This window comes from Mirounga leonina, unplaced genomic scaffold (genome assembly GCF_011800145.1).
Source record: "Mirounga leonina isolate KUSES-001 unplaced genomic scaffold, KU_Mleo_1.0 Mir_197, whole genome shotgun sequence".
Taxonomy (NCBI): Eukaryota; Metazoa; Chordata; class Mammalia; order Carnivora; family Phocidae; genus Mirounga; species Mirounga leonina.
The window spans coordinates 4947078-4962065 of record NW_023270494.1 but is presented as its reverse complement, the minus strand read 5'-3'; the positions used below and the strand labels follow the sequence as shown (position 1 = coordinate 4962065).

The following is a 14988-nucleotide window of genomic DNA, read 5'->3' as shown; positions in this document are numbered from 1 at the left end:
GAAAATCTAGTGCCTTCTTCTGGGGATTTTGGAAAGGGACGGAAGAGGGTGGATGCTCAGACCCATGTCTGCTCCACAGGCTGCCTAGGCCAGGACAGAGCACTCTGCACCTGGCCACCTCCCTGAAGCCCTCTGATAGGACACCCAATGCCAGTGTGGTGCCCTTCCAGGCAGCTGCCCAGGAGGTTTCCACTGGGAAAGCGAGCAGGAGAAATCTTATTTCTATTTAGTTTCATCTCATCCTTTACAAGTCTTATGTGTGTTCGTGGTGCAGGACTGTGTTTGCCCAGTAGTATAGTATATAATGTCTAAGTGGATACATATACCTATTTCACAATGCATACTTAAATTCCCTCTTTTAAAGAAGGGGGTGTGTCATCAGTAACATTTGGAGAGGATTGTCCAGAGGGGAGAACTGAACCGCTTAACCAGCCCTTCACTCCCTGGCCTCCCTTGTCTTTCTGGCTTCATCATCTAATATTCTTCTCCCTTCCTCCCCTCCCGATGCCTCCCCATGACATCATTGTTCTGCTGACACTCAACTTCCAGTTGCTGGAACATGCCCTGTGCTTTCATGTCTGCAGCCCCCAGCAGAATCTTCCAGCCGGGGGCCCAACCTTCCTTGAGAGCCTGCAAATTCTGATGCCCCCAGCTCCTCTTCCAATTGGGCATTCCCTGAAGCTCTGCAGGTGCCTTCCATCACCTACGTCTCTCTATTGTGGTCATTTATGTAACTGGCCAGGGCATGTGTCTAGACTAGAAGCCCCTTGAGGGTTGGGCCCAGGTCTCAGTCACATCGACATCCAGAACGGACAGCTTGCTTTACCCTGCCACTGCGGCAGACAACCTGGGCCGAGCGAGGTTAATCAGTCTGCACAAGGTCGGATCTGCTGACTCCAATAATCAGCTTGAGCTTCCTAATCCAGTGTAGGCAGGAACCTCAGGACGGACAGCAGTGGCTTGTGAGAGCGGGCAGGGCCATTGTGGCCTTCTTCTACAGACCTTGTCTGGGAGGGGATGGGGCTGCTGAGCCATGTGCACCACCCTCTTACTGCTCAGCACCTTGGCCATGCTCTGGCGCCGCCGATTCGCCAACCGGGTCCAACCGTGAGAAACTGACTGGGCCGCGGGCTTGGGTGGGGGGCGGGGGGGGGGGGGACAAACTACTGTGCGCGGCCAGAGCCAAGTTGAAGGTGGGCCCGAGCTACCTGGACCTCCTGGGAGGCTTTGGGGTGGGGGGTGGATTTGCAGGGAGTCCCTGAGAGGCTTCCCCTCAGAGCAGGGAGAGTTTGCACCTCTTCAAAGACTCTGGCTGAAGCTCCCAGCCCCGCAGCCCACCATGGCTAGGTCCTGCAGGAGAGGGGGGGTCTGGGCCTGGGCGCTGCCCACAGCTCTTCCTGCCTGTTCCTCCTGCCCACAGAGAGCCCAGAGGAGTAGACGGGGCCGTTATGGGCAGCAGATTGGAAACAGACCTCCGGTCGGCAGGCAGGTAAGGCAGAAGAGAGTCGGGGGTGGAGGAGGGAGGGTGCGTCCAAGAAAGCTGCCGCTTTCCCTATCCCTGTCCGTGCTTGGGGAGGTGTAGGAGTGTGTGCGTCTCGCTGGAGGCTGGCCCCTCGCCCCAGCCACCCTGTTCCCTGTGTGCCCGGTGGGCAGGCTGAATGTTTTCTCTAGGTGGCAGTGGGAGCCCCCAGCCTCTCCTCTGGACCAAAGCTGCTCTGCCTTGTTTGTCCGAGTGTGGGGTGGTCCCCAGGGTCCTATCGGAAGGCGCAGGGGGACTGGAGAGAGGGATGGGGCAGAAGCAGCTCTGGCGGTCGGCTCGCCTTCCCCTCCCCCTCCCCCTCCCCGGCTGCCCCCGCTCAGCCTCAGCGGCTCCTCTGCCCAAGCCGCGAGCTGGATTGGCTGTCCAGTCCCCAATAGGAGGCGCAGGAGGAGCATGACATCATCAGCACGGAGTGCCATTGGCTGGGCAGCTCCTGCGGGCTGGACGCTGTCTCCAGTGGCCAGAAAGTTAACTCTTCCCTAGGCTGAAACCATGTGGCCTTTACGAGGGGTGAAGTTTTGAGAACTTATGGATTTTTCCTTCCCTGGGTGACCAGGGTCCTTAGATGATAGGGGCTCCTGTGCCCAACAAAATCCGGAAAAATCGACAAATATTTATTAAGAACATAGTGTTTTGCATGTTCTTTCGTGCCTGTGGGCCCACCTAGTGTGGGAGTCCTGTGTGGAGTGACATTCTCTCCGGCAGGCAAAAGATCTACGAGCCTTCTCCCACTCCTAGTGAAACAAAGAACAGGATGCCCTTGGGCTCCAGGGCCCCTGGCTGGAGGGAGTCTCCCCATAGGGCTCAGATGGCTGAGCAGTCAGCGTGCCTGCCTGCCGGGGCACCCCAGTGTCTCCTTCTTTTGGGGTGTGGGACCCACCTGCAGTGCCCCTCAGTCACACAGAGACTGGCAAGCCACAAGAATGGGAGTCTCTGTCTGTGTGTGGCCCCTAATTCCTCCTCGGTGCTGGGATCCCTCCAGGCTCTGTCAGAAGGCCCACTGGGCAGCCCTGGGGACGTGCCGGAAACAGGCATTTCTGTGATGCCCTTCCTTGGCATCTAGGCTAGCTGAGATGGTCACGAAAGTGCCCAAGTAGCCCTACTGGTGAAATGGGCTGACCTAGGTGAAATGGTGAGCCCCGGGCCTCACACAGAGCAGGCCCTCAGATGACTGGTCCTCCAGGTTGAGTTTGGGTCTGGAGGTGTATAGCCAGAGTCCACATCCTGACTCCCTGCTTACTGACTGAGAGACTCAGGGAAAGTTACGTGACCTTTTTATTTATATACAAACTGGGATTAATAACAGAATGGTGTGGGGTGTTTGTGAGGTTCAAACTGAGATCATGGTAAAGCACTTGGCATGAAGTAGCTGGCTATTCTCCTGCTGTTACCTGGCTCTTGATCAGGGTTTTAGTCTTCCCCTGAGGTCTCTCATATATTAACTCACTTGGAGGTTGTAACAGTCCCAGAGGGTTGGCAAGACAAGCGTTTCTATCTCTCATTAATAGTGGAAGAAACTGAGGGACAGGGAGGTGTAAGTTACTTGCTTAAGGTCATCCATCTGATTTGTGGCCGATGGGGACAGACGGGTCCCTGACTTCAGGCAGTCTGTCTCTTCCACACGAAATAGGCCCAGACCCCCTGTCAGGAGGAGAGAGCTGAATCTGGACTATCTGGCCTGGCCTCTTGTGGTCTAGCCAGAAGGAAGCAGTTTCCTGTTAACTCCTCGGGACCCAGTTAACTGGAAAAATCAGCCTAACACCTAACACCTCCTGCCTTCAAGGGCTGGCCTGAGGGAAATTTCTGCTCTCCAATTCCACAGTCACAAATTCCAGCTGATTTCCCGGCTGCTCCTAACCCTCCATAGTGGGGTGACTTGCTAGGCCTGGGGCGGAAGGGAGAGGAAATCTGGAAACACGGGAAGGACATCCCCCTCAATCCTCTGACTCCCATGCTTTTCTGTTTAGGGAGAAAGAGTCTCTGAAGTAAGTCGTCACCTCTTCAGGCGGAGCTCGGCCCCAGGGACTGAGATCAGGGGCAGAAGCAGGTAGGGCAGGCCTGCGAGCCTTGGAGGGGAGAGGGCTGGGCTGGGGACCAGGAAGGAAGACTCTGCAAGTCTGGCCGTGTGGGAGCAGAGCAGGCCACCTCCCGCTCTGTGGTCATCGGTGGAGGGTGAGCATAAGGCGGGTGGACTCTCATCAGCTCCTACCTTGAGCCTGTTATGGTCCAGACCACGAGGCAAGGGCTTTAAGGGAACGACGTGTGATCTCAACAACATTTTCTAGGGCTGGGGATGAGGTGAAGAAGTGCCAGCAGACTTCTAAGGGAGAGGAGGTGCTCTGGAATATCCATTCTGCAATGCAGGCCTCTGCCTTGGCATGGGAAGAAGTGCTAATCTGGTTTGGTTTTCTGTATTAGTTCAAGTCCTGGCTTGCTCCCCACCCACAAAGGACGCTGTGGTAGAAGCAGCAACAGGAAGCAGGAGAATGGGAAAAAGCAGCCATCAAGAAGGTAGACCCCTCCCTTTGAGCCCCTGGACCTGTCCTCACTTTGCCCCCTGTGCTGGTGGCAGGACTCCTGAGGCAAGGCCTGGCTGGGGCCGGCAGGAGGGGCAGAGACGCTCATTGCTCTGGGTTGGGCTCCCTTCCTCTGAGGTCCTGAGGACCGTCTGAGGCCGGCCCAGAGCCGGGACTCGGCGGGGTCCACTCTGGGGCGGCTAGAGGAGGAGCAGATGGGGAGCAGGGAGCCCCAGAGCCAAAGGATCGCTGATAGGGCTTCTTATTCATTTCCTAACTTAATCCTTGCAATAACCCAAGGAGCCTGGGCATGTTATTGTCCACATTTTGGAAATGAGGAAACACAGAGAGGCTAACGAACTTGTCCAGTGTCGTCTAGCTAGTTAATGGGGGACCCCCCCCAGCCTCATACGGAGGCTGCAGAGCCACCCGCGCTCTTAGCCACCAGGGCCCAGTCGTCTCTGAAACCACCTGGAAGTTTGCAACTGTTCTGTGAAAAGGGGTTCCCCTGGCCTGGCAGCCCCAACGCTTGTGGTCCAAGGCTGCGTGGCATCACTTTGCTCGGCTGGCACGCACTTCCTGTGGCACTTCCCTTCCCCGGTCCCCAGGACGCACCCTGTCGCCTGCTGAAATTATCTGCAAGAACTGCCAGTTGGATCTGTGACATGTCTGCCTGCAGCTGGAGCGAGGCATCTCTCAGCTGTGCTCCGAATGTGTCTTCCAGGCACGCGTGTGTGCATGCGTGCGTGTGTTCCAAAGGGCCAGTAGCTTGTGGGAAGGGAAGAAGCATGACACTTGTTTTTGTCAATCCGCTGACTGCTCAGCACCGCAGCGGCCTCCTTTGCCCCCAGCTGCTCTGCCATTTCTCTCTTCACAATCCTGCCCGATCCAGAGCAGAGATCAAAGCAGATTTCCGCTTCTGCTCCCTGGGATCCAGGCACAGACCTGCAGGGAGCTGCTCCCGACTGTCTGGAAGCCATTCATCTTGCAAAGCACCCCCCCACCCCCTCCTGCACGTGCACCCCCCTTCCTTGCCATCCAGCCCCCATGGCGGGCGGGCGGGCAGGCGGGTGGGTGGGCAGCGAAGTCTCCGTCTGGCTGGCCCCTGCCATCAGGAGGCAGGAGATGGGGAGTTCTCTAGACAGAAGCCCCTCTGTCGCCGTGACTCCACATCTGAAGGAGGGAAGGAAAGGGTGAGATGCTGCAGACAGAGGGGACCCACACTGAAGCCATGGGGGAGGGGCTGCTGATCCTGCAGGGAGCCTGGCAGTGCTGTGGAAGCTTCTAGAAGTAGGGTGGGGCAGAGGCAGGGGAAGGGTCCCACCAGGGGAAGGAGCTCTGGGCTGGAACCACCACAGAGCCCCACTGCGCAGTTGACCCGGGCCAGGAGTTCGTGACCACCTGTCTCAGCTCCTGTCAGCTTGTCTTTCTCCTCCAGGCAGCGGTCTTCCTGGTGACAGGGCTGTCTGGTTGAGGGCCAGAGGGCACCGTTCCTGGGGCCCGTCTACGTCCCTGAGCCCTACCTGTGTATTCATCGTCTAATCTTATTTGCCATGTTCCTGTCACTTCAGCCTCGGCTCTGCTCTCTACGTTTCCAGGTGGCCTGTCTCCTTGCACTAGTCTGAGGAATTGTCAGGCCAAGGTCACCTGGCTGGACAGGGGCCGGCTGGCGGCCCAGACACACCTCCACAAAGTGACACCCCTTCGCAGCACTGTTCTAGGAGCCTGCTCAGGGGATGGTGGCTCCTCCAGGCATGGGTCCCAGATGAAGGGAGGGAAGGCGAGGGGATGGGGGGAGTGTGTTGGCTGGCCTTGGCGCCTGCCCGGGCCCTGGCAGCTGGGGTGCCATGTGGGCCGGGAGGGAGGGGCCCTCTCCCCCAGGAGCAGGCTGGCTTCGGTGGGAGCAGATTGTGTTTACACCTTCCCCACACGCCCAGCCCACGCTCCCTCTTATTCCCCAGGGCTCTCCCACCCCTGGGCTCTCTGCACAACTTGCACATTTGCTGCCCCTTTCCTGCTGCAGGAAGGGGCCACCCTCAGCCGAGTGCTCCTCTAGAGAAGGCTGCCCAGCCCCGGGGCGCTCCTTCCTCAGCCCACTATCTCCCGTTGCAGGGGGCGGACCCAGTGTCCCCAAGAGACTGCCTCCTTCCCCCCCACCCCATTTCCTTGGAAAGAGCTGCTGCTTGGGAACGGGAGCAGGAAAGCCCAGGGGCTTGGCAGACTGACCATAATAGGAGGGAAGGGATTAAGGGCAACCGGAGAGACAGCGCTGAGGCTGAGAGCTGGTGCCTCCCTGGCCGGGGGGGTGCTGGCTCTCATGAAATATAGAATCTAAGAGCGAGGAGTCCGGACTCAGAGCACCGGATTTGAATCCTGACTCCACCGTCTCTTCTCAGTTCTGTGGCCTGGGGTGTGTTGCTGAACGCCCTTGCCTGGGGTTTCTCCTAAGAGGAGGGTAACGGTAAACTTGTCTCAGAGTTCTTGTAAGGGTTAAATTAGATGACGTGTCTAAAGTGCTTAGCGCACTTAGTAAGTGTTCAATATATCTGAGCCTGGGGAACGGTGTTAACTACTGAACAACAGGTCACTTTGCAACAGTGGTAGATTCAGAACAGCTAGTCCTTCGCCTCCTCACCCCATGGCCCTTCCTGCCCTGTCTTTGCCCATACTCAACAGCGGGGCCATGGGCAGTTCTGGAAACAAGCCCGAGCCCGGCCCAGCACAGGGGCACCCGGTAGGACCCGGCAGCCAGGCAGACTGGACCAGGGAGCACCGCTGGGTGCCTGGAACCCTGTCCCAACCTCCAGTGGGAGGTCTGACCCGGACACCTTCCCTGCAACGGGCTCTGCTTCCCCGCATGGATCTCAGCTCCTAGAGAAGACAGGAGGTGATGGCCCTGATGCTTTTCCACCCTCCATCTGAATGCTAATCTCTAATCTCTCTGCTGGTTGGAACCTGAGTGGCAGGGAAAAGGCTGCTCTGCGGGCAGGGCGGGAGCAGGGAGGTGCTGTTTGTTGTCGGCTACCTTTGTGGCTGAGACTCGGGGCTGCTGCCTGTCGCTCCTGGAGACTGGGACATGACCGGAGAGCTAATGAGGCGGCGGGGGTGGGAAGCAGACGTAGCAGCTGCATCAGTTGATGCTGTCCGGTGTCACCCTAGGGGGCAGATGCCGCCACCGGGAGTACCCCACCCGTCCCAAACGTGTGGTTGTGTGGATGCGGGCAGGATGGTTCTGGGCGAGGGCATCCAGCAGAGGCCCTGGTCCAAGACAAGGTGGGCGTGGCACTTGATCTGAGGCGGGCACGGTGGCATAAGGACTGGTCCCACGGGTTCCCAGGGACTCTTTACAGGACCTCAGTTAGGAAGAAGCCCAAGACCTTGAGCTAGAGGGAAGTAATGCTTCTTTGTGAGCCCCGAAAGAAGGGAAATGGCCAAGGTTTATAGTAATATAATGATACTAATAATATTATTAATAATGGCTAATGTGTCTCAAACACTTCTTCTGTGCTAGGCGCTGTGCCAAGTGCTTTATTTATATGCATTGTCTCATTTATGGGGCAGGAACTGTTGTCATCCTCATTTACCCAGTAAGGGAAGTGAAGTTCACAGAGCTTGCTCAAGGTCACTCACAGCGAGTAGTGAAGCCAGGATGTGTGCCCGGGCAACGTGATGCCAAAGCCTGGGAAGGTGTTGGGGCACAGAGCACTGACTCAAGTCTTGAGCTGGGGCTCGAGGACGTCCTGGGTGTGACCTGTCCCCCAGGGCACAGGGAAAGAGAGCTGTGGACCCCGTCCAGTGATATTCCCACTGCTCACTCTGCAGAAACTCATCATTCGAGGCTGGGCCAGACTCTGGGCCCCGTAAGGCCAGTCCTGGCCTGCCGACTGAGGGGAGTGAGGAGAGCTGCCTTTCCAGGACCTGTCACGGCCCTCAGGGAGGAAGCAGTGGCCCCTAGCCAGGGCGACAGACATCATTGAGCTTGTCACTCATTGCCACTACGGCTCTGTTGCAGAGCCCTGGGGGTAGGAGAGGATGGTAGCCAGCAGCCCAGCCTGAGATGGGGGAGCTTGAGGAGGCAGGCTCTGTTGTTTGTTTTGCAGGGGAGGGTGTGCAGTTTCAAGGAGGTGGCCTCACGAGGGACCCGCTGACTTCAGCTGGAAACCAGCCCTTATACCTAGGGATTACGGACCCTCTCTGTGGGATACACATGCCCCCTAGCGGGGATTAAGCTGAGAGGGTGGCTGAGAAAATTAAAACCAGGAAAAAAAAAAAAAAAAAGATTTTCTGATAGATTATGGCCTCTGAGCCTGGATGGGAATGGCCGGTCCCGTGTCCGTGCAAAAGCACGTGCCCGCGGGCACACACAGGTTTAATACCATTTGCAGAGGCCAGGTGAACGGAGCATTCAAAGAAATGATTTCATTTCTTCTTGGTCATTTACTTAAGAAGCGTGTATCGGGAGCCTGCGACATACACACCCTGTGGTAGGTGCTGGAGTCAGACCGTGACGAAAGGGACGGTGCCCGACCTGCCAGGGGGGACAACAGGAAGAACCTGGCTGAGGAAGCCCAGATGTGCTGGCTTGGCCGCTGTCTGGTCACATGAGCTTTCCTTCTCTGGACCTCAGTCTCCCCACTTAACAGGCAGTGTGGAACCCAAGTGGTCTGGTGCTGAGGATGGGAGGGACCCCTGACTACCCTCAGAAGAAGAACCGTCTGGTAAAGTGAAGGGGATGGACCACTTCCAGATTCTCCCAGTCAGAACAGGCTACGATGGGCCGTGTTTGGAGGTGCTGACAATGACTCGCCCCCTCAGCAAGCGTGGATGGAGCACCTGTATGGTGGGCCTCGTGGGTGCAGAAATGAAGCAAGACTTCCTGCCACAAAGAGCTAGAAAACATGGCAGAATATAAGCAACCGACACTTGATAGCAGGCACCACACAGGACGGTGACCACATGGCCGCCTCAGTGTCTGCCTCACCCAGGTCCCTGTCTGTGGCGTGGGGAGGGGAGCCCCAGCAGACTGCAGGGGTCTCGTTCTGGCGAGGAGACAAGAGCAGAGCTCAGGACAGCATGCTGTTCCTAAGGGTATACACACAGATCAGAGGGATCGCCAAAACAGACACCACGAAGGTGATCCGATGGAGAAAGAAAAGTCCTTTTGAGAGAATACAAAAAGCACTAACCATAAAAGAAAAAGATAAGTTGAACTTTATCGAAATTCTTGGAAAGCCCAGAATATTTGCCAAGCAAAAATCTGAGAAAGGACCCGTATCCAGAATATATAAAGAACTTTTACAACTCAATAAGAAGAAGACAGCCCCCCAAAAGGGGGGGGGTTAATAGACACTTCACAAGAAAGTATACATATGGCCAGTAAACACATAAAAAGATACACAACATCGTAAGTCATCAAGGAAATGCAAATTAAACCCACTATGAGATACTACTGCACTCACCAGAATGGCTAAAAGACCATGATAGATGTTGGTGAACGACCGTAATCCTGTACTAATACATTGCTGGGAAACCAGTTTGGCAGTTTCTTAGGAAGTTATCCAAGAGGAATGAACCTGGTCCACACAAAGAGATGTTCAGAGCAGGGTTATTAATAATAGCTTCAAACTGGAAACAACCCAAATATCCTTCAACAGGTGAACGGATAGGAAAGGGGGCAGTGTATTCACACAATGGAATACTACTCAGCAATAAAAAGGAAATGAACCACGATATGAGTCATAACACGGGGCACTGAGAGAAGCCAGACCCCAAAGAGCACCTACTGTATGAATCCAAGTAGAGGAGATTCTAGAACAGGCAGAACTAATCTGGAATGGCAGAAAGCAGATCAGTGGTTGTCTGGTGCCAGGGCTAGATATGGACACTGTGAAATAGCAGGAAGGTGCCCTTCAGGGTGCTGGAGATGTTCTAAATCCTGACCGGGGTTGTGGTTATACGGGTGTACGGCTGATGGGATGATTGAATCGTACATTTTAAATGCATGCATTTTATTGTATGTAAATTATACCTCAATAAAGATGACTTAAAGAGTTTAAAAAAAAAAAACAACAAGAATGAAGACCTGATCCTTGTCTTGCTCACAGTCTAGTGGAAAAGCCAGATGTGAAAACAAATGATCATGACAGTGAGTATCCTAAGAAGTGTGCTCAAATAACAAGGTTCTGTTCGTGACGCGCTCCCTCACGCCCGGCCCGTGGAGGCGCTTGTGCGTGCACTGTTCTAAACGTCCAGATGAGAAAAGAGGCTGCGACGGACGGGCAGTGGTTCGCGCGGGGTTACTGAGCTAGAATCAGAGGGCTGGGACGGCTCCGAGCCTGCCTGGGCGAGGAACATGTATTTTCACCAGCCTGCGGCAGAACACCCAGCAGAGAGCTCGGGACCGCTGCAGCTTCTCAGGTGAGACTTTGCGGAGGAGGTATTGACACAGGAGCTGGAATTTGCTCAGCAGAGGAGAGGATGAGGGGAAGGAAATTTCGAGGCAAAGGGAACAAACAATATAAGCAAAGGCTGAGCAACACTCGTGAGAAGGCAGGGTTCCTGGGAATGGAGAGACGTGTCCCAAAATGAGCAGAAGAGGTCAACAGGATATTACATGTTCTTCTCATTCACTTATTTGTTAAGAACCCATTAAGCAATAATTTTACGAGAGGCAACAGCTCTGCTGAGCAGGCAAGTGATGTGTGTGCTCTTAGCAAACACAGGAAACAACCCACTGCCATGCCAAGGTCGCCTCTTCTCAGTGAATGGGATACGCCTTGCGACATTTCCCCCCCTGCAGGAGGTTAAAGCTGTGGTCCACAGTCCCAGATTTCTGCTGAACACAATCTGTGGCACGCTTTCATGATCTTCAGAAATCCCAGGCGGGAACAAAAAAAAACCCCTGTGCTTTTATGCTGGGCTTTCTGGCTGGCTGAAGTCAGGCCACTGGAGTGAAGCAAAATGTGTCCCACTGTCATCCTGTGTTCTTCCGGGAAACTCCGCACAGCGGTGAGGATCAGAGGCTTTGAGGCTGGACTGTCTGAGGTCTGATCTCAACGCTCCCACTTACTGATCACTTTCACCTTTCTGCCCTTTGGCTTCTTTGGTTGCAAAAGGGGGGTGATCATAAGAGGGCAGATGGAAGAATGAAGGGACAGTACATGCAATGTGTTCAGACCCATCAAGTCTGAGGCGTTAAGCATGTACAGTTTTCGTATGCCAGTCTGGCCTCAATATGTTGGCTTCTTCAAAGGAAGGTGCTTCGAGCAGAGCCTGGCCCAGAGCAAACACTCAATAGACAGTAGCTTTTGTGTTTTCAGAAAGGGGACATGCACGTGTCAGCTCATTCCTTTTATTTTGCCATGACCTGTTCTTTCAGAGAATTATAATAAAACGAAAAAGATTTGGGACATGTGGATCATATCATTTAGGACGATTGTGACTCTAACAGAACACCCAACTTAGGGTGGCTCAAACAGTAAGGAGACTTCTTTTTTAAATCTCCCATTCTGGGACATCTGGGTGGCGCAGTAGGTGAAGCGCCCAACTCTTGGTTTCGGCTCAGGTCATGATCTCAGGGTCATGAGACTGCGCCCTGCGTTGTGTGTGTGTGGGGGGGGGGTCTGTGCTCGGCGGGGAGTCTGCTTGGGATTCTCTCTCCCTCTCCTTCTGCTCCTCCCCCCCAAAATAAATAAATGTGAAAAACTCTGATTCTGTGTTTCACTGAAACTAACATGTCATTGCTTGTAAGATGCTCCTCGCATTCAGAAATATTAAAATGTTAAAATATGTGTCTCTGAGTCAAAACAAAGGTCTGAAGGTACGGGGCTCTAGGACTGGTATTTCGGCAGTTCATCATGAAGACTCTGTTCTTTGTTTCTGCTCTGCCACGTCAGACTTTCGGCTCTGGCTTTGGAACAAGCCTCACGGATGCAAGAAGGCTGCCACAGCCTCAAGCACCCTATCTTCACAGCGTCCCGAAGCCAGAAGAGAGGCTGTTGTTTTTAAAAACAAGAACACTTCCCCAAACTTGGCATAATTGCATCACACACCCTTTTCTGAATTCCTGGCAGAAGGAATAGATTTATGTAAGGGTCTGGTGCCGACTCATCAAGATTCGCCCTTAGGGCTGGGGAGGAGCCTGTCTCCACCAAAGCACAAAGACAGCCAGTAGCTTTGTTCCGCTTGTGAGATGGAGGAAGAACCGCTGTGGGCTGCCACGCAGATGAACGTCCTGTGAATCACCGGTCGACTGCTCCCGACATAAGCAGCCAACTGCTTGGGACATACCTATCCACCTTCCTGTTCTTACTAATGATAGTAGAGCTTTCTTTCCAGGTTAAGAAATTAACCTCAATATTCCAAAGACTCGGCTTCCTATTAATGTGGGTTTCGGATACCATCTCTGAAATCCTATCAGTGAATGGAACCCAGGGAGCTCATCACCCGAGCACAGAAGGCCAACTGACTAGATCTCACCTCTGTGCTCACAGCCAAGGCCCTTGCACTGCACCGAGGACTTTGGCCCTGCTCCGCTAGTGTTCTGCTTCTGTCACTGAGCACTGGACTGTGTGACTCTGTCCATATCAGTAACCACAGATCCGCACTAGCCTTGGATAACGGCTGCATCATAATTCCACCGCACATAAAACTCAAGAATCCCAGACCTCGGGGCGCCTGGCTGGCTTAGTTAGTGGAGTACATGACTCAGTCTCAGGGTCCTGAGTTCAAACCCCGTGTTGGGTGTAGATCCTACTTAAAAAAAGAAAAAGAAAAAAAAGAAGAAATCACAACATCTAACACTTTGGTCTCGACAACTCTGAACCCCTGCTTGCTCATTCAGAAATCTGATGCATTCTTTGTTGTCTTTCCCACTGATTTCTTTTTAAGATGGTTTATTGATTGATTGATTGATTTGAGGGAGAGAGAAAGCGCGTGAGCGCACGAGCACAGGAACAGGAGGGGAGGGGCAGAGGGAGAGGGAGAAGCAGACTCTCCGCTGAGCAAGGAGCCCAATTTGGGGCTCCATCCCAGGAGCCTGAGATCATGACCGGAGCCGAAGGCAGATGCTTAGCCGCCTGAGCCCCCCGGTCTTTCCCATGGATTTCTGGCCTGTCCAGGCAGCGTGCCCAACAGGTGCGCAGTCACAAGTCCTCTCACTGCATTTTACTCTGGCCTCTTGGCCGCTGCCCAGCCGCCCGGGACACCCCATCCGCTGTGAGCCTGCTGTTCTTCCGCTAAGTGTCCTGTCGGGTGTGAAAGCTACACTATGGACACACTAGGCGGCAACCAGTCTGGGACTCAAGACAGCCTTGCTAGAGCCCAGAGCCCATGGTCTAGCACCCATCAGCTCCTGCAGCCTCTCCTCCTTACCCTTCCTGCCATAAAGTGGCTCAAAAACTGTGGAACAGGTGCCCATCATTCCCCCCAGTAATTTCATCCCTAACAACCCCTGCAAACACACAAAACCCCTCTTTGCTCCTCTCCCCCACAACCAGAAGCCCTATAATAAGACTGATGTATAGATACACCTGGTGCAGTACAACTTAGTGGTGAAAGCATGGACTCTACATGCAGGGCTCAAACCCCGACTCCAGCAAGTACCAGTTGTGTGAATTTGGGCAAGTTACTTCATCGCTCAATGCTTGCATTCCCTCATCCGTGAAACAGGGGTAGTGATGGTGCCCTTCACAGGGCAGTGGTGCACATTAAACAAATCAGTGCACATCTAGTGCTCCAGGAGTAACAGAGTAAGTGCCACGAGGTATCCACTCTGGCTATTGTTCACCTGCAGCAGGTCGCTCGCCTGCAGACCTGCAGTGTTTGGAACTTCCACACTTAAAACTCCCTCTCCAGAGGCACCTGGGTGGCTCAGTCGTTAAGTGTCTGCCTTTGGCTCAGGTCATGATCCCAGGGTCTTGGGATCGAGCCCCACATCGGGCTCCCTGCTCAGAGGGAAGCCTGCTTCTCCCTCTCTCTCTCTCTCCCTGCTTGTGTTCCCTCTCTTGCTGTCTATCAGAAAAATAAATAAAATCTTAAAAACAAAAACAAAACTCCCTCTCCAAGGGTGCCTGCCTCAGTCATGATCTCAGGGTCCTGGGATCCAATCCCGCATGGGGCTCCCTGTTCAGTGGAGAGTCTGCTTCTTCCTCTCCCTCTCCTTCAGTGCCCTCCCTCTCTCTCTTAAATAAATAAAATCTTAAAAAAACAAAAACACCCTCTCCTAGTGTACAGGGAGAGAACCCACTCCCCCTTTCGGTATTATACAAAACAGTATCTTCAAGGGTAAGACAGAGAAACTTATGGGCCAATTTTACAAGATAGAAGTTACTGCTAAGTGAGCCCATGATTACCTGTTGAGTATGTTCTGTGAGCAGAGGCAGCGAAATACCAACCAGGCACTGGTATTGGTGACGAAATTAAAAAGAAAATAAAGGGCACCTGGGTGGCTCAGTTGGTTGGGCGACTGCCTTCGGCTCAGGTCATGATCCTGGAGTCCCTGGATCGAGTCCCGCATCGGGCTCCCTGCTCAGCGGGGAGTCTGCTTCTCCCTCTGACCCTCCCCCCTCTCATGTGCTCTCTGTCTCTCTCATTCTCTCTGTCTCAAATAAATAAATAAAATCTTAAAAAAAGAAAAAAAAAAAAGAAAAGAAAAATAACTAAAAGAGATGTTTCCTGGGGCGGCTGGGTGGCTCAGTCGGTTAAGCGAGGGACTCTTGGTTTCCCCTCAGGTCATGATCTCAGGGTGGTGGGATGGAGCCCTGGTGTGGGATTATGGGGAGTCTGAGATTCCCTCCTCCTGCTGTGCGTGCGCGCTCTCTCTCTCAAATAAATAAATAAATCTAAAAAAAGAGAGATAGACATCTCCTGCCTTAAGAGCTTACAGTCAAATAGGCAAACATAAACAAATGTGGCAACTTGATAATAAGCACG

The 14988-nt window shown here is 53.8% G+C and overlaps 1 protein-coding gene across 1 annotated transcript in view; it reads left to right on the top strand.

Moving 5' to 3' along the window:
- Window positions 1–1033: 1033 nt before the first annotated feature.
- PRCD (photoreceptor disc component) overlaps window positions 1034–14988 on the top strand; it is a 19063-nt gene continuing 5108 nt past the window's right edge. Inside the window, exons 1-3 of the mRNA XM_035025934.1 lie at window positions 1034–1107; window positions 1421–1489; window positions 3508–3587. Of these exons, the coding sequence (XP_034881825.1) occupies window positions 1034–1107; window positions 1421–1489; window positions 3508–3529 (165 nt within the window). The 3' untranslated portion in view covers window positions 3530–3587. The remainder of the gene's footprint in view (window positions 1108–1420; window positions 1490–3507; window positions 3588–14988) is intronic.